Here is a 26907-nt window from a genome sequence, read left to right as displayed (position 1 = left end):
CCTTATCCTTTGAAGGCATGAAGGCCATATGACCAAGCTTTAAAACAAAAGTATATGATATGTCCCTAAAATTACGATTTTACATGCGTTTTACACCATAGAAGATGAGTCAAAAAGTGAAGAACATTAAAATAATACTTAAATAATGTCATACAAATTAATTAAGAAAGCACATTAAATACAACTGCAATAAAAGATTCACATTCTGATTAAAGAAAAACATATACGACTTGTGAACCAATTGACCAAAAAGGGAACAAAAGAATAAGATTAAAATACTCTTGATGGTTGCGAATAGCATATTAGGATGCTTTGCAATACAGATGCTGATTAAATCAAAAAAATAATTAAAAAGGCAATAATAATATAGTAGCACTAATAGACAAGGCATTCATCGTAAAGTAAAAGCTTATAAATTACAAAATACAAAGTAAACACGACAATTCATGTTAGCCAACCCCAAATCATTTTGTAACTAAAGCTTTGTTGTAGAAGCAAATACGAACAAGAGCTCACTTGAGAAGAAAAAGGACAAAAAAAAAAAAAAAAAAAAAAAAAGAAAAGCCCTTCATAATTAGAGCTTTTTCTTCAAATACAAACATATAGAATTATAGGAAGTATATATCCTCTCATGGATATTAAATTACGGCGTAAAATCTTTCATTTCATACGAAATTTTATACGAGTAATAATAGTTCAGAAAGTCATAGGGTGAGAAACATAACTTTGACAAAAGTTAAAAAAAAGAGAGATTTATGTACTGCAAAATTCATTTCCCATTATAGTAACTGAAGAATGAACACAGGGTAGGTTCGACGTGCAATACTACTTCAAAATCAACGATCAATTTACTCTTTCCATCAATAATTTTTACTCAATACAAAACTTTGATACACTTCACTACCAAAACAAGATCTGGATTATTAAAGTCCTACCTTTAGTAGCCTATCGTACCCTAGTTTATATGGTCAAACCGGGTTGGGCTGCAGCTGCAGCTTTAGCCTTAGGCTTCTCCACAACAATAGCCTGAGTAGTCAATACCATTCCTGCAACAGAGGCAGCATTTTGCAAACCACATCTTGTCACCTTAGCTGGGTCAATTACACCAGCCTCTACTAAGTTCTCATATGTGTCTGTCATTGCGTTGTAACCAACCTCCCATTCACTTGCCATCACCTTCTCTACAACCACTTCACCTTCAACCCCGGCATTGTAGGCAATTAGAGATGCCGGTGACACAAGTGCCTGCATCAATTAGCAACCACATAAGATTAACAGAAATGCTCCATAGAGAGTAGCTTAGCTACAAAGCAAATTGAGAGTTTCTTATGATCTTTTGTAGTAGTATGTCATAGCAATAAACAATTGAGTCATTATGCAATGAGGAAGTTCCCAATCTGACAATTTTTTACTCATAAGTGCGAGAATCTTAGCACTACTTGGATGGAACTCCGAGATATGTGCAGATACACATATCAACATAGAGACTTAAGCTTTATTCTTTCAACCACAATTTATTTACCTCAAAATATTATATAATACTGTGTGGAACTTATCTTAAGTTATCTTTTGTATAAACTCATATTACTGCAACTTTACTAATTTTACAAGATGAAAAGAACAAGGCCTTTACTCCTTATTCTATAAATTGATTTCAGATTAAAGGGCATCAGATATTAAAAGAAATACTGTAAATTTTACCTTCTGCACAATGTCAGCACCCAAACGCTCATCGGGGTCCTCCAGACTCTCCTTAATAGCAGGCACACATGTTGATAGATGAACAAGAGCAGCACCGCCACCAGGAACAATGCCTTCCTCTATAGCAGCAAACGTTGCATTCTTTGCATCCTCAATTCGCAACTTACGGTCTTCAAGCTCAGTTTCTGTGGCTGCACCAACTTTTATAACAGCAACACCTCCAGACAGTTTTGCGATTCTCTCAGCTAGCTTCTCCGAATCATAAACAGAATCAGTCTCAAACAATTCTTTCTTAAGCTGTGCAATCCTAGCCTGAAGTTCATCTTTAGATGCAGCATCAGCAATGAGGGTGGTGGAATCCTTGGTTATTGTCACCTTCCTTGCCAATCCAAGCTGCTCAACAGATGTACTCTCAACCGCCAATCCCAAATCACTAGCCATGAACTCCGCACCTGAATTACACAAGTTACAAATTATTACCCACACGACTATAGCTGGACAAGCAATGGAAGTAGTTATAAACTTCACAAGGCAAGAATTATCTAGATTTATTGAGAATAGGTCCTTTAAAACTGTAACTCTAGTTCGTTTCCAGTCTAACTGTACAATGGTTTAGGCCAGAGCTTTGGGTTAAAAAGAGTGTTTTCTTTACAAATTAAGGGAAAATATAAGATGTTTTTCCAAGGGATTCCCAACCCAAAAAAACAATATGACCAGTTCTTCAACATGAGAAATTATAAATTTCATTTTCACATAATGTACTATGCATAGGAAAAGCATATAAATATACCCATAGTGAGCAACTGAGCATACAAACCATATAGCTGTGATGATGTTCCCCGCAAAAATCAAACTACTTCTAGAAGATATAGTCATGATTATAGCTAGTTATCTGATTGATTCATCAAATGGCTCAAAACTTCATTTTTTGCCTTTAAGTTTACCATTTACAATTGCAAAATCACACATTTTCCACAGTATAATGCACAGAAAACAATCCAATACCTGTCAAGATAGCAATATCTTGAAGCATAGCCTTTCTCCTCTCTCCAAATCCTGGTGCCTTGATGGCAGCAACATTGATAATGCCTCGAAGCTTGTTTACAACTAGAGTGGCCAATGCTTCTCCAGTAATATCCTCAGCAATAATAAGCAAAGGTGCTCTCATTTGAGTGGTCTTTTCCAATAATGGGATTATATCTTTAATTGCAGATATCTTCTGGTCAGTTATCAAGACTCTAGCATTTTCAAATTCAACAATTGATTTTTCAGGATTGGTAACAAATTGTGGAGATATATACCCTCTATCAATCTGCAATACAGGAAACAGCCCAAATTATATAAGGACCATTTAGTACAAACTAACAGTACAAGCAAATTGATTGCTAGTATATAAGCCACAAACCTCCATTCCTTCTTCCACTTCGACAGTTGTCTCAAAGGAAGATGACGACTCAATGGATAAAACACCATCTGGGCCAACTTTGTCAATAGCGTCAGCAATCATGGTTCCGATCAATTCATCATTTCCAGCAGAAATAGTGGCAATAGCTGAAAACAGATGCATGATTAAATAATGTTAAAATGCTATTACACTTCATATTAACTCAACGCCTCAACAGTATCTAGAAGTTGTCAGAAAAAAAAAAGTAGTACCTTTGATATCCTCACGGCCATTGACTGGCCTGGCTCTCTTTTCAAGTTCCTCTATTAATCCTTGAATAGTTTTATCAATTCCTCTTTTCAAAGACACAGGGTTAGCACCTGAGGTAACACTGAGCAGACCTTGTCTGATAAACTCGCGTGCAAGAACTGAAGCAGTGGTAGTTCCATCACCAGCTGAGTCATTTGTTTTACTGGCAACCTATATCACCAACACTATGATATCACATCTACAAACTATAAACCGTAACAACAAAGTCTACAACTCTAAATTCTTATTCTCCAAGACAATAGTACTGAGCCTTAAAGGAAACAACAGTCATACACTTATATACATGGAAAATCCATACCTCCCTAATCAAAGCAGCACCAGCATTTTCCATAGGATCAGCCAGCTCAATAGCTCGAGCAATAGTAACTCCATCATTAACTACCCTTGGGTTACCGAACTCATCCAAAACAACATTTCTCCCTGCAAAAAGAAATTCAATCATATGCCATTATACGGCATTAGAAACAGCAACACAGCAAAAAAAAAATCCAGTAAAAAGAAAGCATCAACATTTAGTATCAGGAGTTACACATAACAAACATGCTTAATTAATACTTCGTATAAAGAGAGTCATGTTTAATTAAAAATTCCAAGCAAGTAATAATGGTAAAGCTTGTCCTAGGCAAACACGTGTCAAATTTAAACATTTTTGTCTTCCGGGGAACATAAGATACCTCTTGGACCAAGGGTAAGACCAACAGCATCAGCAAGTTTATCAATGCCAGCCTGAAGGGCTGCCCTGGAATCCTGGTCAAAGGCGATTTGCTTTGCAGAAGCTCTCACGACAAGCCGCCTGCTCGATGGTTTGTAATGCACCTTCTGCGACCGCTGAGGAATTGCTTTCCTCAAGCTTCCCTGAATCCATGGCACAACAGGTCATATAAAAAACACATTAAAGCAAATATAGTACTTCACTAAGAGGCAACAACACAAACAAAAAACCCATCATTCCTTATCCCTCAAACTTATGCATAACCCAAGAAATGCTTTCTTATCACATTCGAATACATGTCAAATTCGCAATCATTTACTAATATGGAAACTAACGAATGCACAAATCTAAACAGTGGCAGCAAAACAACAATTTAAACCCACAAACCATTAACAGAATAAGCAACCCAATTCACCAATTCAAAAATTCAATCCAGTCACATTACTCTCATTGCAGACAGCTAGAATTACACCAAAATTCTACCCAGAAAACCCCACATAATATAAACAAATTCAAGCAATATTAACCAATCTATACCAGCTACAAAGCTAAATTAGCATAATATAAAACCCCCACATGTTTGTTGAAAATGAAAGACTAAGAAAACAACCTAACAAAAAGACTAATCCAATTCCCACATATAAAAAAACTTCAAAACCCAATCTAAAAACATGAAAATGGGTATTAATCAATAATCCAAAACAATACAATAAAACCCAATTATTAATCAAATAAAAGAGTCAAAATGAAGTTAACAAAATGAGGGGATTGAAAAAGATGAATACCTTTCCGGGTGTAGAAAGAATGGAAGTGGTAGAGATAGCATTAGCAGAAGCCATTGTTGATAGGCAGATTATCGAGGAGAGAGAAAGAGAGAAGATGGTGAATGAAATGGGGTAGTGAAGTAAGGATAAGGAGCAAAGGCTGAAAACTGATAGAGTGAATGAGTGAGGGTTTGGGTAGGTTAGGGCTTTAATTCTTAAGTGAGAGAGAAACAAAGATAGAGAGTTGTTCGAGAACTTTCCACTACTTCCAGAACCGTTGAGAGTCTTGATAACCTTTTCATTAGAATTACCACTCTCTCCGTTTTTTTTAAGTGTTAGGTATCTCTCATTTCATCTTGTTTTTTTTTTTTGACATTTTTACCGTATATTATGAGTAATTTGTTTATTCATCATATACATATGAAAATTTTCAAATTCATCATATAAAAAGTTATTCAGATGCTCAAATGACAAATAGTCGTCAACTTCGTTAGTCGTTAATCGTTAAGGTTAATTATGCCACGTGGTATATTCTAATTGATTAATTTTTGTTATTATTATTATTTGAATTAAACAAAAAAATTAAAAAAAAAAAAAGAAATCCAACCCTCCCAGGCTCCCACCCTACCACCACACCCACACACACGCCAGCCCTCTCCACCCCACCCTGCCGACATCGCCCCTCCATCTTCTTATCTCATGTCGTCATCGTCCCCCCCCCCCCCCCTTCCCATAACCACCACTCTAAAACCTCCTCCCTAACTCGAAAAACACATCATTACCCTCTCACCAGCGCCCAATCCCCTCCCCCACCATATCCACCCACTCCCCCCGAAACCCTAAAACCCCAAAATCGAAACCCTAGATTTTAGTTTTAGGGTTTCGAGGTGGTTTAAGGGGGAAGGAGGAGGGGATGACATGCAACGCCGATCGCATGGGAAGTGGATGGGCTAGGTTGGGGTCGACGCCAAAGATGGGAAGGGGTTGGGCACTAGCCAAAGAGGAGAGAAAAATTGGGATGGTGGCTTAAGGGGAAATTCAACAAAAGGGGATAGGGGGAGGGGAGAGGCGCAACCGATGTCAAGTAAGGGGGGCTTCGACTGCCGGACAAGGGGCGCTTGGCTTGGGGGGGTGGTGGCTAGGGATGGTGGCTAGGTTTGGGCAATTTTTTATATTTTTTAATTTTCAATAATTAATTTAATAAATTTAAAAAGGAACCAACCACATGATGTCATGTGACACAATTACCCCTTAATGCCTAATGAAGTTGACGTGTGTTAGTTATTTGAGCATTTGGCAACATTTTTATTAAAATCGGGGATATATGGTGAATTTGAAAATTTTTATGGGTATATGGTGAACAAATGAATAACTCAGGAGTATATGGTGAAAAACCTGTATTTTTCACAAAATTAGAATTAGATATTACTGAATTGAAATCAATTTTATTGAATTGAAATAATTTCTACTGAACTGAAATAAATATTACTAAAATGAACTTATTTTTACTAATCTAAAATTAAATTTACTGGATATGTTTTTTTTTAATTGAAGAGAACATGACCTTAATCATGTGTAATTTAATTTAATACTTCCTTCATCTTTTTAAATGTTATCGTCATTTGATCGACATGTTTTAATACTTAGTTGTTGAATGACACGTAATACGCTACACCTCTCAAAGCGGGTACAATATTAAATTAAATGAGAAAGGTTGGAAGTCGAATATACGAGTAAAAATAACTACCTTTCAAGTTTGGATAGGTTTTATAATATAGGCCAGGGGTTCCAAATCACACCACAATTTGAGTGAAATATCAAATTAATTCACAATTTATATGCAATTTGAAAAAAAATTATATAAAAATCTTGGTTTTTTGTTGCGATTTATACGTACAAGAACAATACATCAAACAAAAGGCAACAGAGACAATTAAAATTAAAGATAATTGAATTGATAAAAAAAAAAGGTCAAGCATAATAATCACCATTAGTAGAATTTCAAATAATTGCTAATTAAAAAACAGACAAGGAATATTTATAATCCAGCAATCCGCGTATAAATGTATATTTGATTTCTGACAACAATATTACAACCCAAGCAAAGAATGAGAAAAGTCACAAGCTAATCCATAATTATTGGATAATTACTTTAGTAATTAAAATGTGAGAATGTTAATTGTTTAAGATAATTTTTTAATTCAATACCATATCATACAACTGGTATATAATTTAAATACTAAAATAAATCTAGTTTTAACATGATCACACAATAAAATTGTAGGCGTGTAGAAATGAAAAAAATAAAGGTTTTTCAACATGAGAAACAAAATGTATATCTCAAGGCCGCATTCTTATCATTTTGAGTAGGTATGTGGGGTATTTTGAATTTTCAGCCATAACACAAGTTAACCATTTCCTAATTTCGTGAATTTGACAGAAATTTGAAGAGCTGTTCAATGAAGATTTCAAAAGCTTCAATGGAGACTTCAAAAGCTTAAGGCCTGCTTTGATGGAGGAACAAAACACCCTTAAGTCTTAACGTTTTAGGGTTGACCATGTCATTGATTTATCTCTTTGTTTACTTCCGTAGCGAAGCAGGCATAAATGTGATGGACATGTTGGTTGAGATGAAAGATGTCAGAGATGTTGGAAACGGTGGTGTTGGTGGACAAAAACTCAAGCTCCTAACCCGGAGTTTATTGCAGAAAGAGGAAGAAGAAGAGTAAAGGTGGATGGGAAGTTAACGATGTAAATTGAGCAAAAAATACAAAATATTGATAAATGTCGGCCTTGTTCTTTTGAGCTTCTGGGCAGAACAGAGCAGATTTTATTATTATTATTATTATTATTATTATTATTATTATTAATACTATTATTATTATTATTATTTAATTACTACTACTACTATTATTGTTACTATAATTAATATTATCGCATTATTATTATAATCATTAAATTTTATTATTAAATATTAATTATTATTTTATTAATTATTATTATTATTATTATAACTATTATTATTATTATTATTATTATTTTACTACTACTACTACTACTACTACTACTACTACTACTACTACTACTATTGTTACTATTATTAATATTATCGCATTATTATTATAATCATTAAATTTTATTATTAAAAATTAATTTTTATTTTATTAATTATAATAATTATTATTATTAAATATTATTTAATTAATATTTTTATTATTATTATTAAAAATTAATAAATATTATTTATATTATTATTATTAAAAATTAATAATTAGTATTACATTTAAATATTAATTATTATCTTTAAATATTAATTTTTATTCTAAAAAATCAATTATTATTATTATTATTAGAATTAATAATTAATTATAAGTATTATTAATACTATTATTATCATTATATAATTAATATTATTATTATTACTATTATTAATATTATTAAATATTAATTATTATTATTAACATTATAATTATTAAATATTGATTATGATTAATACTATTATCGTTAAATATTAATTATTATTATTATTGAATATTAATTTTTAATTAATATTATTATTATTAAATAAGATATTTATTATTATTATTGTTAAATAGTAATTATTTATTATAATTAAATATTAATTATTATTATTATTAAATAATAGTTATTTATTAATATAATAATTTAATATCAAGTATTATTTTTAAGCAAAGCAGATTGAAGCAGAGCAGAGCAGCTCTAAAGAACGGAGCTGTACTCTTATTTACATTTACACCATTAGTGAAACATCCCATGTTTCTCAATTGAAAAATTGGGGCTCGCTCATGTATATATGTATCAAGTGGAATTTATTTTTTTTTTTTTTCCCACAATAAGAATATTTCAAACTACATAAGTGCATGATGAGTATTAGTGTTTTTTGAGTTAAAAACATATTCAATTAAAGCATTAACGTTACCAAGTGTTTGGATAAAAGGTTTTAATAACAATGACCATTACCTTAGGGATAGAGTTGAATTTAAATGATAACTAGTTATTGGCTCGGGCGATGCCCCGAGTCATTATAAATTTGTATTTTTGATAAAAACTAATCTATACTAATATATTAAAAGGCGTTTATAAAAATGAACATGCGCCATGTAGACTCTTCCAAATTACGCCACGTCACTTCACTAACAATTCATGACGCCAAGTCAGTACACAAGCACTTGATGACGCCACGTCACCTACCCAACATCGATCACAACATGTCACATCATCACTAAATATAAAAAAAATATGAAGATAAGAGGATTCGAACCCCAAACCACTTACATCAAAATTAACTATTTAGCCATCTAAGCTAATTATCAAACATGTTATAAATATGAAAAAGAAATATATATATATATATATATATATATATATATATATATATATATATATATATATATATATAAGCCACATGGTTTAATTATTTTTTTAAAAAGCACATATTCATTTAAAGAAAATTAAATCATAAATTACAATGTATATTAATGATCAATTAGTTTCATATAATAATCCGGGGCATCACCCGGGCCCACAAACTAGTTTAAATTTAAAAGGTTAGTGTTCAACAATCTTTTTAAATGAATAAAAATATAATAATAAATATAAAATAATAATTTATGTAAAAGTTACGGAGTATTTTGTATCTGGTATTGAATCTGTAGAAAATTAGTAGCATCAAGGAATCAAGAACCATTAGAATGCAATTATTGTCTAAGTGTACATATGAAGAGTTTTAGGATAATAAGTGATGACACAACATAAGGTGACACATATTGCTTATGTGTGGTGCCAAGTCATATGGAAGGAAAGGTTACACATGGCAATATCATGTTGTCCCATTGAGTTTTAATAGTACAAGGTAGGAGACACACGCAAAATTGTGTGTGCAAGATAAGAAAACTATATGGCTCGATTTTTATTTTTATTTTCCGAAATATTATCTTGCAAATTCTAAATATATTAGTGATTTTATAAATTGATGAAATCATGGATATGACTTCCTTTTAAAAAAAAAGTTAAAAAAATAAAAAAAATAGTTAGCTTTTAACTTTTAATAAAGAATGGTAGTTTTTTTTTTATTATTTATATTGATGGTAGTTATTTTCAAAAAAAATGAAGGTAGTTTTCTTTTAAAAGAAAATAAAAGATGAGAGGGGTATTTTGGGAAAGAAAAATTTATCACCCAAAACCCCCTTTCACTTTATATATTACTATAGATTATTATAGATGTGATACTTTTTTGGTTTCAAAAAATAACTAGTGTGTGTCCCGGGCGATGCCCCTGAACCTAGATTGATAGTTTGTGTACTTATTTTTAATTTTAAAATTATGTATTTGTATAGCTAGTGTGTGGTTCGGGCATTGCATCAAGTGTTACTTTTTTTCCCTCATATGTATTTATATTCTATTCTTGTGAAAAATAGATGAATAATATTACGTAATAAGTGAAAGGAATATACAACATTGTATGTGAAATTTGAAACATAAATAAAAGTTGGTTGAGATGGTAAATGCATTACTACCATATTATGTATAGGAGGTTTTGGGTTCGAGTCTAGCTCAAAGCAAATAGTATAGATGTGATACTTTTCTATGATTAACCCAAACAAATACAATAAAAGATAAGAGTTAAATAATTCTTTTCCTCCCTCTTATATGTTTCTTTTGCACCTTATTTTTTACATTCATACCAAACAAAAAAAAAATGTAATAAGAGTTTTCTGAGAAACAAAATTCAATTTTGATACCAAATACATAGTTGAGAAATTTTAGTATTCCTATTTCATATAAGTATACTACATATAAGTACATTTCATTCTCAGATGAAACATAGTTTTACATGTAGTTCATATTGGATACATAGTTGTAAGTTCTTATTCAGAGTTCAGACCCATTTTTTTTGACATATTTCTAATGAGTTGCACTCCCAAGTCCCAAGTCCCAAAACCCAAATTAACCAAATACAAAGTATATATACACCAAAAGTTAGAACACTTGCACGAACACCGAATACCGGAAGAATCTTGCAAAATATGAGTGCATCTATTTCATTTCAAATTAATCACAATTAGTTACATTAGCTGCGAACCTATAGCTACAAGCCTACAATAGCAGTGGACTGTATACAGCTTGCAGACCCAGAGACTACTATAATTCTTAATCCCAAGCTGAAAATAGGATCTAAGAGTTACAACAAATTGAAGGTTAGGGAACCAAGAATGTCACAATAATTAATCGTCATCAGATAAACAAACCACGTCTCCATTTTGTAAATTAGACGAAGACAGTTGCACATTCGTTGCTTCCTCAAATCGGGATGTGTCAGAACTTTGCACATTATCTGGCAAAGAGGGTACGTTGTTAGAATGAAGATTTGTATCATGTCGCCTTGTAATATCCATTAGCAACTGCGTTTCACTCAAGGATAAGCCAAGTGGTGTACCCCTTGCCATTGATTCTTCTTGGCGAGACTGACCACGAGAGTTTAGCTGTACTGGTGCTGACAGTGGAGGTGGCTGTGGAGGGAGCTGCAGTCCCAGGTTAGAAGTTGGATTGTTAGGTGGCTGTGGCAACAATGCATCAGAAGGCATACAGCTGGAAGAAATAGCAGATGAAGCAGATCTGAAGGGCTGTATATGAGGGGCTGGAGCACGTGCTTCACACCTAATTTGTTGCTGTTGTCCTGCCATTGGTGTTACAGGGTCGACATGAGAAATTCTATCTTGAGCACTCAAGGTCATAGAGGGAGGAACATCCCGTAAAGGTGGTGTAGCACTAGGTGGACCACTGGAAGGTGACGTAGCAGGAGAGAAAGGTCTTGAAGAATGTAATTGCGAGGCAATCTCTACAGAACTAGAAGAGTTACCTGTAATATCAAATATTGTGAGAAGCAGACAACAATGAAATCAACTATGAAGCAGCACCAATAATAAAATCAGGCAAGTGTAACTAAAAAGTAATACTGCCGCCTCATATCATCCGTACTTTTGACTTCAATGTCAAAGTTTTATAAGTAAATTTGATTTCAAGGTCAAAATTCTTCAAACATTGATGGCAAAAACAAGGGAAAAGGGGATCTTAGTATATTTTTTATCATGTGTATTTTCAATTTTTACAACTTCTAATACCACCTAATTAATAATACTGATAGTCAAGATTGTATCAAGGACACCATTACCATGAAAATGAATGGTACAGTTGATTTTAAGACGGAGTTATATTAAAGCTTGATATTAAATATAAAGGCTTTGATTGATAAAAAATGATGACTTCTCAATTCTCACCCCAAGTTCTCAGTTTTAATTCAGCAGTGCACCAAGAGAGGCCATGATGCATGATCATGCTTAAAGGGCCAATACAGTAGGAAAATCAACCCACGCATTGACAGTGTATAGACAATAAAAGTTCCAAACAGTAACCAGTGGCCTTTACAAAGACAAGCAATATACTTGGAGCAATCAAGGAAATTTCATCAAACGCACAAGAAATAGTTGAAAAGTAGGCATATTGTGAGCCACATAGAATGAAATGGGTAAAACTTTGAAAGAGATACGATTGATGGTGCTCATTTTGCATATCTACAAAACATAAAGAGTTTGAATGAATCAGGAACTTTCAGTTAGCCTGCCGACACGTGACAGTGTGAAACCATTATCCTATGGGTCACAGCTCATTAGAACTAGCATCTCCACAGCACATAGGGAAAATGGAGGCTTACATGGCAGAGGAAATTTACATCATCTTATTTTCATTAATTCGTACCATATATGCCATTATATAAAGTTTATAGCAGCACAAATTTAGAAATCAACTAATGTTTACTCCATAGGATGAACATAACGGCTATATTGTTTTCTTCAATCATTAAAGTGGATTATAGATGCTAAGGCTAGTGTTGGGGAGAATGCTGCAAGGAAGGGGATATAACTATGGATGCAAGATAAAATCTTAGAGGGGGTTAATGGATGAGGATAGTGGTTAGAGTATCAAATTGGTCAGTAAGCAGCAATGTCAGAAATATGGCTGTATTATTTGATCTCAGCTAAGGTGTCCTCTCATTCGAGCCTTTCAATTAATCTGTCTCTCTTTTTCTTCTTCTTTTTTTATTAATTTTTTTAAGAGAGGCTTCTCATTTGACCCTAAATTAAACAAATGTCATTTGAAAGCCAAAAAATTAAATACCGAGCTGTGGCATCCTTGTAGCTGCCTTATAGTCGATGCATTTCGATCGAAAGGCCTCAGCAAGCATCTTATGCATCATGACCTTGTTCTGAAATGTTTCAATTTCCTTCCTTTTAAGTGAAAATGATGACTCAGCTTCATCAATCTTCTTGTCATAGTGTCTCTTAATTTGAGCAACACGTTCCTCAATTTCTTTATCACATTCTGATTTCAACTGTGACTTCTGCAAGGCCCGGTGGGGAAAAGTAATTAAGAAAGGCAGACATAATAAAAAAAAATGGTAAATAAACTGAAGGCAATGCATGCACTAACCTTTTGCTCATGAATGGTCATCAAATCACCCATCTCTCTACGTATTCTATCTACTTCAGTTTGAAGTGGATCAAAATGATTGGGTGTTGTAACGAAAAAGTTAGTAGGCATTTGCATTCGATTTGCATGGCTGGAATGTGCAGGGACAGCTCCTCTTGCTAGTGGTGCATTAGTTTCATTCGGGATGAAAAAATTTGCAGGAATCCGTGAAAAAGGCTGTGAAATAGCTTCACCTAAGACGCGGCCCCTATTTTGATCTTGTTGCCTTGGGGTTGTGGTACCCACAATAGATGTATGATTTCCAATTGGCTGAATATCAAGCCTACCATTAGGATCAACTCCCAATTGATCATTGTAATGTGTAACCCACTCATTGCACGAAGCCTCCGTAGAAGAGCGTGCTTCTTCATTATGGAAAAGGTCAGATGGCACATGATTGGGACGATTTAAAGATGATGTATCACCTAAAGGCGTATTATGTGTCCAGGTAGCAGGTCCTATTTGCTCTCCCAGTCCAATATGGGATCCATCTCCAAGCTCCTAACCAGGTAACAGCAGTAAAAGAAGTGAAGAGAAGATTTATATAAAGGAAAAGAGAATAGATAGCAGCCAATAGCCCACACAATCACATTCTGGGACAAACCAGTGATCTCTCACAAAACCAAAATCAAGAATAAACAAGAAACTCACAACAGCAAATGGAATGTATTTTCAGTCTCCCTTCTACCCCACAAAGAAGAGAGATGAAAAGTTGAAAACACCATTGCCATTTTGTCAAAAGTGCAAGGCTATAATTACTCAGAAATGCAGCCCTTTGTGCTAGGTGAAACCCAAGTCCCAAAATACACAACATAAATGACTGACCAAGGAACCTATGCATTATAGAGACCTAGGCAGAACATCTAGTGAGTAGTGACAGAGCTCAGATAACTAAAACTACCGAAGAAGGGAACAGAAAGTAGAACAGCAAAAGATTAGAGTAGAAATATGAAGATGCTGAAATTAACACACCACCCGGTCCACCCCTACCCCTAACCCCCTCCCAAAAAAAAAAAAAAAAAAAACAAGAAAGAAAAAAAAAAGGAAAGAAAAGAAATATAAGGACAGAGGATAAAGCAAACCTGACTCATAACAGCATTTGGGTGCTCCGTGAATGAACCAATTGGAGAGAGCAATGGCCCTGTTGTACTGGCTCCATTAATTTGGTTGCGTTCTACAGCAGTCAACCTATCTATTATCACGTCATCTATTTGATTGGTATCTTTCTCAATCTGTCCAGTAGGAACAGAAGGCAGTTCAGGCGAGCATGTACTAGTATCAGGCCCATTAGATGCTGGTCCACTCTCTATACCAGTTATAGCATCATCATTCCCACAGTTTTCTATCTGTTCATCTGTATTCTCCAGATTTTCAGCTAGCATAGAAACTATTGCTTCTCCCTCAGAATTTTTCTGCTTTGAAAGGTTTCCATTGATACCTCCAGTTCCATTTGATTCTTTATCTAGTCCAATAGGTCCCTTAGATGCTGGTATACTCTCTACGGATGCTACAAAATCATCATTAGAGCAACTCACTCTCTGCTCATCTGTATTCTCCGGATTTTCAGCAAGTACAGACGCTATTGCTTTTGTCTTGAAACTTTGCTGCTTTGAGAGGTTCCCATTGATACCCTCAGCTCCATTTGACTCTTCATTTGGTCCAATAGGTTCAGCAACTTCAGAATTTACTCCACTCTTACCATGAGGTTCTTCCGAAAGCTTATGGCATCCCAAGGAGTTAATTCTTATCATATACCCATCTAGCTTCTTCTCTTCTAAATCCTTTTCAACCTTTTGCCTAGCTTCAAGATCTTTACGTTTGATGGATTTTTGATTTTCTAGCTCTTCCCTTTTCTTGGCATGATCATTATCCAAGGCCTTCAACTTATCATTTTTAATTAAAGAATTAGCGTAAGTATAACGAATAATGGTTGACTCTGCTTTACACCGCTTTTCTAGCTTCATTGTCAACTCCTCCCAAGAGTTCTCAAATTTCTCAAATTCTTCATAGTGTTTATTTTTTAACTTCTCCATTTGCCTGCCACATTTCATTTCAACCTTCTTCATATGTTCCTCAAGCTCTACAGCTATATTTTTCAGGTTGCCTAATGGCGATTCTATAAAATTTCCTTCCGAATCTGGATTTTTCGTTCTCAAACATATAAAATTATCCATTATTGGCTTCAACCTTGAAATGATTTTCTCAGTGCACGTTCTAAGCAATTAAAGCCCAACCTTTCTCTGGCAATGGTAAGCGACTTTTTGTGATCAATTTTGTTCTTCAGTTCCTCAGCTGCAGTCCAACACTATTAAAGACAGCAAATCAAAGAGAACAAAAGAAAACAGAATCATTCTAAGACATACAAAAACAACACAAGAGACTGCACCAAACCTCTTTTGAATTTACTAAAGCAGCTTAACAACTTTGGAGGACCACATATCTTTAGATGAGACTACACCAAACCTCTTTTGAATTACAGAGAGCAACACATGACTACAGATTCTCTAAATAAATAATTATTTTAAAATTTGAAGCTTTTGCTTTTTGATTGTTGCACCCTGTAATCATACATTAGAATTGATCTTGCATTGCTATATCCTTGGCAAAGATTTTGATGTAAAATTCCATGAAGCATAAATGCTCTTTGTAAATATACATCACACAACCAAACAATACTCCACCAAAGATAAAGCAACACTAAAAAGTTCCCCTGGTGCTATTTGGGAAGATAAAGAAATTCGATCACTTGAATAACTTGAAAATTAATCAAATGGCAAGGCAAAGCCCAGGTAAATCTTTTTCTAATGAACAAAGGTTTTAAAAATAAAAATTTTCAAACATGGCAATATGACACAAAATAATCTCATTCTATTTTGGCCACCCAATTCAAGGAAAATAAAAAATAAAAAAAAATTACAAAGTGTTCTCAGATAATCTAAGGAGAGGGATGGAAATAGAAGTAAAATTCCACAGCAGACAAGTAGGATTACATCCCACTAGGGACTCTTTGGGAATGAGAATGCCCTTATACAACAACAGCCCCCCCCCCCCTCTCCCTCCCCAATTAGTCTTACCTACAAAACTGAACCAGATTGACTTGTGAGAGGTGCCGATTCATTAGGGTCCTCCATACCTTTAAAAATAATATATATTATAAAAAAAGAACAAGGAGACAATACATACCACTGAGAGTAAGAAAGCTTGTAATGTAGTCTCGGGCTCTCTTGAGACTCGATAATTTTTCACCAGATACTCGAGAAATTGCTCGGCCAATCTTTTCACATCATCCTGCACAAAATTCAAATTTCAATCACATTATCATTACTAGATTAAGTCTCACAATCTGTATATCATTTAAAAGTAAACATAATTGTGTAGTCACTGCAGATAGACATTTAACCCCTAGATAATTGAAATCCTTTTTGTCTATTCTATCCAATTTCAAGTTTGATATCTATCCTTCTTTCCAAATTAGTTGAAACGTGTTGACTTTTGACACTATCCATATAATTTACTTTGAATAACATTTGTGAATTATAAATACGTAAAAAAAGTCAGGTGAATTAAAATTCTAGTTTTAGTATTTTTTACAATAGTATAATCAAAGATATTTTCGATCGAGTTTAAGCATTGGCAAACATAATAAAATAAACGTATCAACTAATTTGGAATGAAAGACATGTAAAATAAGTGATTTCATTCAATGTTTGAATAAAAGATTTACGCTGACCAGACCACCAACCCCCCTTCCCCCCCCCCCCCCCCCCCCTCTTCCCAAAGTGCATTTCCATTATGTTACCTAGCAAAACACACCACCTGGGCATAAGGCATATTTTGAGGTACAAGTACTCTTATTAGTGTAGCTTCCGACTGTGGACTATGACATCGGGATCAAGAATGGCTGGACTAACTCAAGAAATCACTGATGTCAGTGACGAGCTTACAGTCTTATTCTGACATGAAGGCAAATCATGATTATATCTCTCTCAAATTTTATCCAATTTACATATTCTTCAAAAACAATAAGCTGGACCAATTGGTATAAGATACCAACTATTGCACTACAACTCATCCCATGGAAATGTTTTACGAACACAGTAGAAAAGGAAAAAGGCAGCACAGGCTTTCAAAACAATATAAAAAGGTCAAGTTGCCAAGTTCCCAGTGATTAGCCCTAAAGACTACAACGAGTAATCAAACCCCTCTCAGAGAAGATACTCCACTTTTCAGGTATCTCTCTTGGTCTCTCAAATTTTTCCTCACTGCCAAAACTGCAAATCCCAACTGACGGTAAACTTTAACAGTTACATTTCTTGTATGCCGCCCAGAACAAGGGTCTATAAAAAATTAAAAAAAAAAAAATTGTTTATAGTAGATTAAGATTCAATGGTTAAATTTAAACCTAGACTAGAGTATTAGAGTTAAGTTTTGACACAAATATGATCTGGGACTACCATATAAAAAATTTTCTCAAGGCTCCACCCTTACCCTTAACAATCCCATCAGACCATCACTTTGCCACCCTTCCAACCTCCTAACTAACTAGTGCATCACCCCATCTCAATCTTAAAATGTCCGAACCACCTTAGACAATTCTTCTACATGTTATTTTCAAATTGTAACCCCCTACTTTCTTCCTGATTATCTCATTCTGTAACTGATCCCAACATAACATCCCTAGATACCCTTAACAAGATGATACAGCACACCCAAATCACCTACTTCCTCTGTTTCACAAATATTGCAACAATTACCAATTTGGGAGGTTTCACAAATATTGCAACATTCCCTACTTACACATGCTTTCTCTCTCCTCATCACATGAATCTCTATCTATATTCTTCTCTATCTCCCTCCTCTTCTTAAAACCCGTGTCCCATCCCCATGTAGCATTAATTGGGAAACAAAGGAAGTATTACATAATAATTAGAAGGGCAGATCATAGAAAATAAGGCCTAAGAAAACAAAACATGTTTTGCAAGATATCCCAGAAACTTATGCAAGAGAATACTTCCCATCAAACAGCCACACATAATGTCAAAGCATTATAAAAAAAATTCCCACAACACATGCAACAATTTTTCGACTCCGTACTAAAAGCATACCTCAAGTAGCAGAGCTTAACAAAGGTTTAATAGAATCTCTACATCACCAGACTCTGCAATAGATGTTGTCTCAAGGTTACAATTAATTTTGACAAACAAGTTGTATCAGCATTTACATAAAAATAAATAAACAAAAGCTTAGGAAATTTTACACTGGATGCTAAATTATTTACTAGGGTGATCCAAAGTTTGATGCATTATGAATCAATAATAAAGATTACAAGTAATAAAACCTAGAAAGGCCACCATAGAAAAAACTGAAACTATTACCAGAGTGCAAATCAAATAGTGCATGGATGAAAGAACTAAAATTTGAAGCAGCAATCTTAAGTAAACCCTTAGTATAAAAGATCCTAACTACATAAAAGGAGAAATTGGGCATTAAATCGAAATTAATCTAAGAGTATATGATTGTAGGTTGAAATCTACAATAACCCAGAACAGAAAAAGCAGGACAAAGTTACCCTCAAGAGTTTTCCTGCAAATTTGCAAGTAACATCTAGCTTAGACACCTCTGAATCCTAATTCATTATAACACATAATTAGGGATCAATACGAAAGCCCAAATAATACATATAAATGCAAATGCAATTAAAGCAATGTGAAGTGATTATTAATGTTTACCAACAAATTATGTCAATCAATCAATGTTGGTAAATCTTGATGATCAACATAATTTGTCAATGTTATACTCCACCTCAGATTTTGTGACCCCACTTGATGAATCAGCAACATTTTGTTTGACGCCGTAACCGCAATTGGGTTACTTGAAATTAACCATTCAAAAGCTTCATCAATCAACCTCCACCACACCATTAAACCTAGCTTCCTCCTTCTTGCTCCATTAATGGCATGGTCAACCCTTAAGGGTAGGGGTGACCATGTCCTCCATTAAAGCTCTTCTCTTGGAAGTTGCCTTCATTGTTGAGACTTGAGAGACAGAGAAGAGTGAGGAAGGAGAGAGAGAGTTGGATGGAAAATGTTGTTGTTAACGGTGTGCCATTGGATGACCCAACAAATTTGGTCATGAAATTGTTTATTACTCCTTCCGTCCCCGAAAGATTAACCCATTTGGGTTGATTTTGCGGATAATAAAAAATTTAACTAGGGTGTGTCCCGGACGATGCCCCGGATTGCTAGTTTGTACTTTGTATTTCTTTAATGATGTAGCGGAAAGGAAGAATAGGACACTAGAAGAAATGATAAATTCTATGTTGTCGTGTTCAGGTTTAAGTGATGGATTTTGGGGTGAAGCCGTTTTAACGGCTTGTTACGTGTTAAATCGTGTTCCCATGAAAGGGAAAGATGTTACCCCATATGAGCTATGTTATAAAAGGAAACCAAACTTGAGTCATCTCAAAGTTTGGGGTTGTAGGGCAATTGTAAAAGTGCCGGAACCTAAACGTAAAAAGTTAGGTGAAAGAGGAGTTGAATGCATTTTTATAGGATATGCGGATCATAGCAAATCCTATAGGTTCTATGTAATAGAACAAAATGACTTTTGGTCGGTTCACACCGCCATAGAGTCAAGGGATGCACTGTTTGATGAAAATCGATTTTGTTCAATTCCTAGACCAAAGGATATAACCCCAAGTACCAATGCTCAAAGTTTTGATCAAGTTGTCATTGATCAAGAGGTGGATGACCAAACTCATTTAGAGGAGGCATCTACATCATCATCACAACCTAGAAGAAGTAAGAGGGCAAGGAAACAAAAATCTTTTGTCCCGGACTTTCATGTGTACTTAGTTGAAGGATCAAGGAAATCTGTTTCAACACAATTTCCATGCATTTTTAATGTGGAAGATGATCCTTTGACCTATGATGAGGCTATGAGGTCTCGTGGTGCTCCATTTTGGAAGGAAGCTATTAATGATGAGATGGAATCCATCATGGGAAACAATACTTGAAATTAGCTAAATTACCACCAAAATGTAAACCAATTGGTGCAAATGGATCTTTAAGAAGAAATTGAGGATTGATGGAACGGTTGAAAAGTTCAAAGCCCGGTTAGTGGCACAAGGTTTTACAGAAAAACCTGGTATCGATTATTTCGATACATATGCACCCGTTGCTAGAATCTCAACTATAAGGTTGTTGATAGCACTTGCGGCTATCCACAAGCTTGTGATCCATCAAATGGATGTCAAGACAGCATTCTTGACTGGAGATCTAGAGGAAGAAGTTTACATGCGACAACCGGAAGGGTTTGTCGTGGAAGATCAAGAAGAAAAGGTTTGCAAGTTGATTAAATCTTTGTATGGGCTAAAGCAAGCACCTAAGCAATGACATCAAAAGTTTGATGAGGTTATGTTGTCTAATGGTTTTAAGCTGAACAATTCAGACAAGTGTATTTATAGCAAATTTGATGACAACGATCAAGGTGTCATAATTTGTCTATATGTAGATGACATGTTGATCTTTGGAACGGATTTGTCACAATTAGAAAAGACAAAGTCGTTCCTTAGTTCAAAGTTTTCCATGAAAGACATGGGAGAAGCGAATGTCATCTTCGGCATAAGGATAAAGAAGGAAAACGAAAAGTTGATCTTGTCACAATCTCACTACATTGAGAAAGTGCTCAAGAAATTCAATGTTAGTGAAGACACTACTTCTCTTTATTCAAAACCTATGGATCCTAGCATAAAGTTGATACCTAATGAAGGTTATGCGGTTTCACAACTTGAATATGCTAGAGTAATAGGTTGTTTGATGTATGCCATGACAAGTACTAAACCGGATGTTGCTTATGCAGTTGGTCAACTGAGCAGGTACACTAGCAAGCCTAGTATGCTACATTGGCAAGCAGTTCGACACTTGTTGAAGTACTTGAAGAAAACCAAGGAGTATGGTTTGTCTTATAGTGGATATCCTTCGGTTGTAGAAGGGTATTCGGATGCAAGTTGGATCTCTAACAAAGATCATTCCTCCACAAGTGGATGGGTTTTCCGATATGGGGGAGGTGCCATTTCATGGGCTTCTAAGAAGCAAACTTGCATTGCGGAATCCACAATGACATCGGAGTTTATTGCTTTGCATTCGGCTGGTAAAGAAGCCAAATGGTTAAAGGATCTCATGTTTGAGATTCCTTTGTTGCCAAAACCGATATCACCAATAGTGATACATTGTTGTAACAATGCTACCTTGGCAAGGGCTTATAGTCAAGTTTATAATGGTAAGTCAAGGCACGTTGGAGTACCGCATAGCTACATCTAAGGACTTATCAAAAATAGTGTGATCACTATTGATTATGTTCGAACGGATCTTAATATCGCCGATTGTTTTACCAAGGCATTGGCTAGAGATGTTAACAATAGGATGGCAATCGGTTTAGGATTGGAGCCCTAAATAATCACAATTAGGAGAATCTCAACTTAACGCCCAATAAGACGTTGGGTCTTAAGTTCAATGAGATTAATTCTCTTCTTTGATGATTGGGAACTTATTTATTCATCCAAGGTAAAGTTCCAGTTTACTGTGATGTAAAGAGGTTGTTTTAAACTTAATAGAATTCCTGATAAAGTGCTTTGGTCACAGGAGCATGTTGGAAGTCTACCTATATAAGTACGAGAGTAAGAGGTTTAGCCGCTTCAAAAAGCTAATAGGAGCTTAGCTTTGATGTACTTATGAATAGATATGGACACATGGCTTATAGTGTCAAGCTAATATGTATTTAAGTAATGTATCTTGTGTGTGTAATATCTTCAAGTTTCCAATATGTGTTGCTTTTGGTTCAAACGTTTTACGATACCAATTAGATACGGATTCTTGAATTGTACGTTGCACTAAGTGGGAGTTCAAGTCTGAGTACACTTTCATTTATGCATAAGATTGTTTTTGATGATGATGTTTTTGCAATGTGTCTAGTTTAATTCTCAAAATGGGGGGGGGGGGGGGGGATTGTTGATAAATTTTGAGAATTGGAGACAAATTCATGTTATTAAATTAATTTACTTAGGTTAAGGTGTTGTAACTATTAATTTAATTAATAAGGAATCAAGGCAAACAACTTTGGTTAAAAAGAAAGAAAGGCTCACGTTGAAGAAAGCAAGCAGCGTCATTCTCCGCCCGATCTGCTGCCCGATCAGGGTGGTGCTCGCTCGATCGGGCGCGAGAGCGACGCTAGATTTCATCTTCTTTGCCACCCGATCGGGCAGCCACCGCCCGATAGGGCGCGAGAAGGGAAACGATTTCACGGAATTTGAGGTTTGCCGCTCGATCGGGCCACCACCGCCCGATCAGGCGCGAGACGCTGCTGGAATTGACACTCACAACCTGATATGTCTATTTTATATTGTATTTTACCCCCGTCCCTTGGTCATAATTAGTAGTGTTTTTGGCTCTTTAGAGCCACTTTTATTACTAATATGTGTTTTCTAGTGTTTTCGTAGTTTTGGTTGAGTTTTGTAGGGAATTGCACCTTTGGAGCATTTTTCCCGGGATTTTTATGAAGCAACTGCGAGCATTGGGGGAGCACGACCATCATTGTAACCCAAGGCCGACTAGAATCATCGAGCCGGTGATTAAGGGCTCGGTATTTGGAATATCGAGGTTTGGACCGAGTATTCAAGACCCGAAGAGGAGATCCGGATTGGGCCGAGGAGTCGAGCCCAATCGAAGTCCAAGCCTCGAGGAGCCACAAGGGCCCAATCGGGCAAGCATAGTCCCGATCGGGCGAGGCAGCATCCAAGGGCCTAGTGCGTTGCTATGGCGCGCCCGATCATGCGAGCACCTAGCACGATCGGGCGGATCTGCTGCGTAGAGAGATCGAGCAAAAAGGCGCGCCCGATCGGGCAGCCCTTAGCCCGATCGGGCGCGTGTTTCTGGAAGGCCTTGTTTGTCGAGGCACTTAGTTTCTAATTAGGAGTTGTTAGTTTTCGTTTAAGTACGTTTGAAGATAATTATTTTTACTGACTCTTTCCCTTTTACTTTCTCTCTCTACTTAATATTTTCTCTCTCTAGACTTTTCTCTCTACTTTTCCCTTGTTCTTGACTACTTTGTAATTCCGTCGTCTCGGTACGATTTCTATTTTAATTAATTTCAGTAATTTCTTCCTTTCAATTCCTTATGACTTTTTTTATTACTTTGCATGCTTTAGATTTAATTATGTCCGAGTAGTTTAATTCTAGGGTTTATGGGGATCCATAATCAATGTGAAGGGATAATTTGTTATTGTTGATTATTGATGTTGCATGATAATTTCTTATTGAATTGTTTTAATTCTTTGCAATTAGATTATGAATCGAGCAGATGTAATTTGATTGTGAATGTTTAGCAATATTGAATTGATGAATCGAGCAGATGTTAATTTGATATTAAAGGCTATTTTCAATAGGAACTTAGATCTAGTTAATTGCGAGAGTCTGTTAGATCTATGTTGATTAATAAATTGCGAGAGCCTGTTAATCATGTTATCTGTGCAATGTTGATTAATTGATTGTTATTTTTATCCCGGAATATTAATTATTGGTGAATCTATGACCCTAGGCCTTCTTATTATCGACTTTCTCCCTAAACTTAATCTTCGTAGTATAACTTCACATTACAAATAACAAATTAGTTACTTTAGGGCTCGTTTGGCATTGCTGTGGTTTTCTGTTTTTTGGTTTTTTGTTTATTATAAGTATATGATATATGTCACATAATAAATAAAAAATTATTTAAACTTATTAAAATCATAATAATTTTGAAAACTGACAACAAAAAAGTGGAAACACCTTTTTCTTGTTTCCAGTTTTTGGTTTTTAGTTTTCAAAAAACTAGGAAACTGAAAACCAAAAATGGTGCCAAACAAGCCCTTAATAATTTAGATTATAATAATTAATTAGGGATAGAAAGACTTGTTTCCCTGTGGATTCGACCCTACTTCCCTATCTGCATTAGTTAGAGGATTTAGGTAATACTTTTGATTAGGTGATACGACTTTAGCCTGTCACAACCGCCCGATGATCGGGCGCGTGGTGTTCAGTTTGTAATCTGACGTTTTTTTGTCATTTTTCTTCGTGGCTTTTGGGAGTATTTTGTTGCTGCTATATATATGTTTGATGAAACATATGATGTATTCATCAAGAAAAGTATCAGTTTCTTTACTTATTTTTTTTTGAAAACCTTTTGCAAACTTAATTATCATCATCATAATTCCAAAAGCTTTTATAAATTGGATTGTAATTATCCTACTTGTAATTACAATTGTTCTTCGTTGTATCTCCTAAGTAAATTTTCGTGAAAAGCCGATTGTACTATAGGGTCGGAATTATAATTTGGGAAAGTGATTTCGTTCACGCCTCGAAGATTTTCCGGTCTAATTTGTTTGCTATTTTTGTGACCCTTGTTTAAACACAAATTTCCTAACATATTATACTAGTTCATAGATGTCTAAAATTTTAAAAGTCTAAGCATTCGTTTTTGATTAATTTTTAAAAATTTCAAGAATTGATAAAGAGTGGAAAACCCAAACTCTATAACCACTAAGTCTTGTTTAATTCAACTTATTTTTACTTATTTCTATTAAAAATAAGTTCAGGTTAGATCTGGTCTGAAAAAAAGTTCATATTAGATCAGATTTGCAAAAGTAAGTTCAGATTGATCAGTTCAACGTTTTATGTGCATTTTTTTATCACTAAGATAAATTTTTGTGAAAATTATATATTATAAAATACACATTATTATGAATTTAACAAGGCTCCACTTGATATATTTTTTTCCCTTGTAGATTATCGTACACTTAAGGTCAAAGTTTGGTCAAATATGAGAATCAGAATAGATCTGATCAAACCATATCAGATATTCAAATCAGATCAGATCATATAAGTTCAGATAAGCAAAAATAAGGTGAACTAAACAAGCTTAAGGGATGTAGGAGATCGCTTTTAAAAAAAAAAAAATTGTAGGTGTTACGGGAGATTTTTGGATTTCCTCGGATACTGGTCGTGCTCTTCGGACAATGAGACTCGGACACCTGATAAATGAACGAATATTCCTTATTGGAATATTCGCCTCCAACGAAGTTAGAGATCTGAAACGGAAAGGCTAGAGAGAGAAAGTAGAGAGAAGTTGGAGCTTAGTGCTCTTTTTTTTAATGTAATGTCACAATCCCCCCCTCTTATCATAAATGATTGGGGTATTTATAGGGGTGGGAGTTCGTGCCCCTTTAGGGTTTGTACCCTAAAATTCCGTGACCTGATTAGTTGCGCAATCAGGTGATGCCACGTATTGCATGGGGGCACCGCTTTTGCGGCTTTCAACAATATCTCTCAGGATTTGGGCCCTGATGTAATAAAGGCCTCTTTTTTGCTGATTTCAGGTGCTCACTTGAGTATAGACATACGTCATCTTCCCATAGGGACACGTGTCGCCCTTTGACTGGGCCACGTGTCACTACGGGATTGGACCACATATATATGGGGTATTTTTACCCTAAATAGTAGGAGGAAAAAAAATTGTGAGAGAGACTAATCGTTAATTATTTTTACTTCATAGGAAATTGTGTAATTAGTCAATTTATTCACAGGATTTTAAAATAATGTAAAATTAGTCAATCATTTCCAAACATTAGTGAAGGCGGCACATGGACAATGATGATGTAAGTGGTAATTATTTTAGTATTAGTTATAGATAAAGCATCACCGTTACCAAATGTTTGGTTAAAAAGGTTTATAACAGTTACCATTACCCAGGGGTAAAATGAAATCTAGTTTAAGTTTTACTTTTCTATGACTAGGTCGGCTAATGCGCACGATGCGCGCGCCATAGCTAGCAACATTTGTGAAGCTCTCATAGTTTAGTTTTACGTAACAACTTTATTTGTTAGTACTTAGTAGCATTAATGAGGAAAAGTATGTAAACAAATTTTTTTAGGGACATAAATGTGCGTATACTATTCTTAAGAGCTTAAAAAAAGAGCTAATTATCATTAATGGGAGCAATCAAGTAAATAAACATTTTAAAGGTTAAAATTGTCCAAACACTATTTATAAGACTTACCTCATATTTAACTCAAAAAAAAAATAAATAAAAAGTAAGTTAAATGATTCTTTTCCTCTTTCTTATATGTTTTCTTTCCACCATATTTTTAGTATTCACACCAAACAAATAATAAGGTAAGAGTTTTATGAGAAACAAAATACAATTTTAGTAAATAATTGTGAAATTCAAGTAGTACCACTTCATATAAGTATACTACGTATTTCATTTTCAAAATGATATTTAACATTTAACAATTGCAATTCGTTCACAGATGAAACATAATTTTACATGTAGTTCATATTGGATCAATTTAGATATTATAGTTGCAAATTCATGTTCAGCCCCATTAATTCAGTTTTGGGTCGTTTTAAGGTTGTATACATTTTTGGCATATCTCT

The 26907-nt window shown here is 34.8% G+C and overlaps 2 protein-coding genes across 4 annotated transcripts; both read right to left on the bottom strand.

Annotated features, from left to right (window-relative positions):
• Positions 1–826: 826 nt before the first annotated feature.
• On the bottom strand, positions 827–5080 carry LOC145621636 (ruBisCO large subunit-binding protein subunit alpha). The gene is made up of 8 exons (XM_081676355.1): positions 4913–5080; positions 4090–4270; positions 3714–3835; positions 3358–3565; positions 3107–3252; positions 2707–3013; positions 1702–2153; positions 827–1245 (listed from the first exon to the last, which is right to left on the bottom strand). Exons 1-8 carry the CDS (start codon positions 4964–4966, stop codon positions 961–963), a joined length of 1755 nt encoding a protein of 584 aa, XP_081532481.1. The 5' UTR covers positions 4967–5080; the 3' UTR covers positions 827–960.
• Positions 5081–10836: 5756 nt separating this feature from the next.
• LOC145621381 (uncharacterized) lies at positions 10837–19531 on the bottom strand. Of its 3 annotated transcripts, none has more exons than XM_081676109.1 (7): positions 19241–19531; positions 18544–18596; positions 16622–16726; positions 14521–15743; positions 13400–13939; positions 13088–13310; positions 10837–11771 (listed from the first exon to the last, which is right to left on the bottom strand). In XM_081676109.1, the coding sequence occupies exons 4-7, from the start codon at positions 15610–15612 to the stop codon at positions 11137–11139; spliced, it is 2490 nt and encodes an 829-aa protein (XP_081532235.1). In that variant the 5' UTR covers positions 15613–15743; positions 16622–16726; positions 18544–18596; positions 19241–19531; the 3' UTR covers positions 10837–11136. The 3 variants fall into 3 exon arrangements, with proteins under 3 accessions (XP_081532235.1, XP_081532237.1, XP_081532236.1); XM_081676111.1 differs by having other exon boundaries at positions 14521–15730; XM_081676110.1 differs by lacking the exon at positions 19241–19531 and adding an exon at positions 19008–19097.
• Between the last annotated feature and the right edge of the window lie 7376 nt (positions 19532–26907).

The sequence above is a fragment of the Chenopodium album genome, chromosome 27, assembly GCF_948465745.1.
Source record: "Chenopodium album chromosome 27, dcCheAlbu1.1, whole genome shotgun sequence".
NCBI lineage: Eukaryota > Viridiplantae > Streptophyta > Magnoliopsida > Caryophyllales > Amaranthaceae > Chenopodium > Chenopodium album.
Note: the sequence above shows the minus strand (reverse complement) of the source record. Positions and strands in the feature narration are given on the sequence as shown.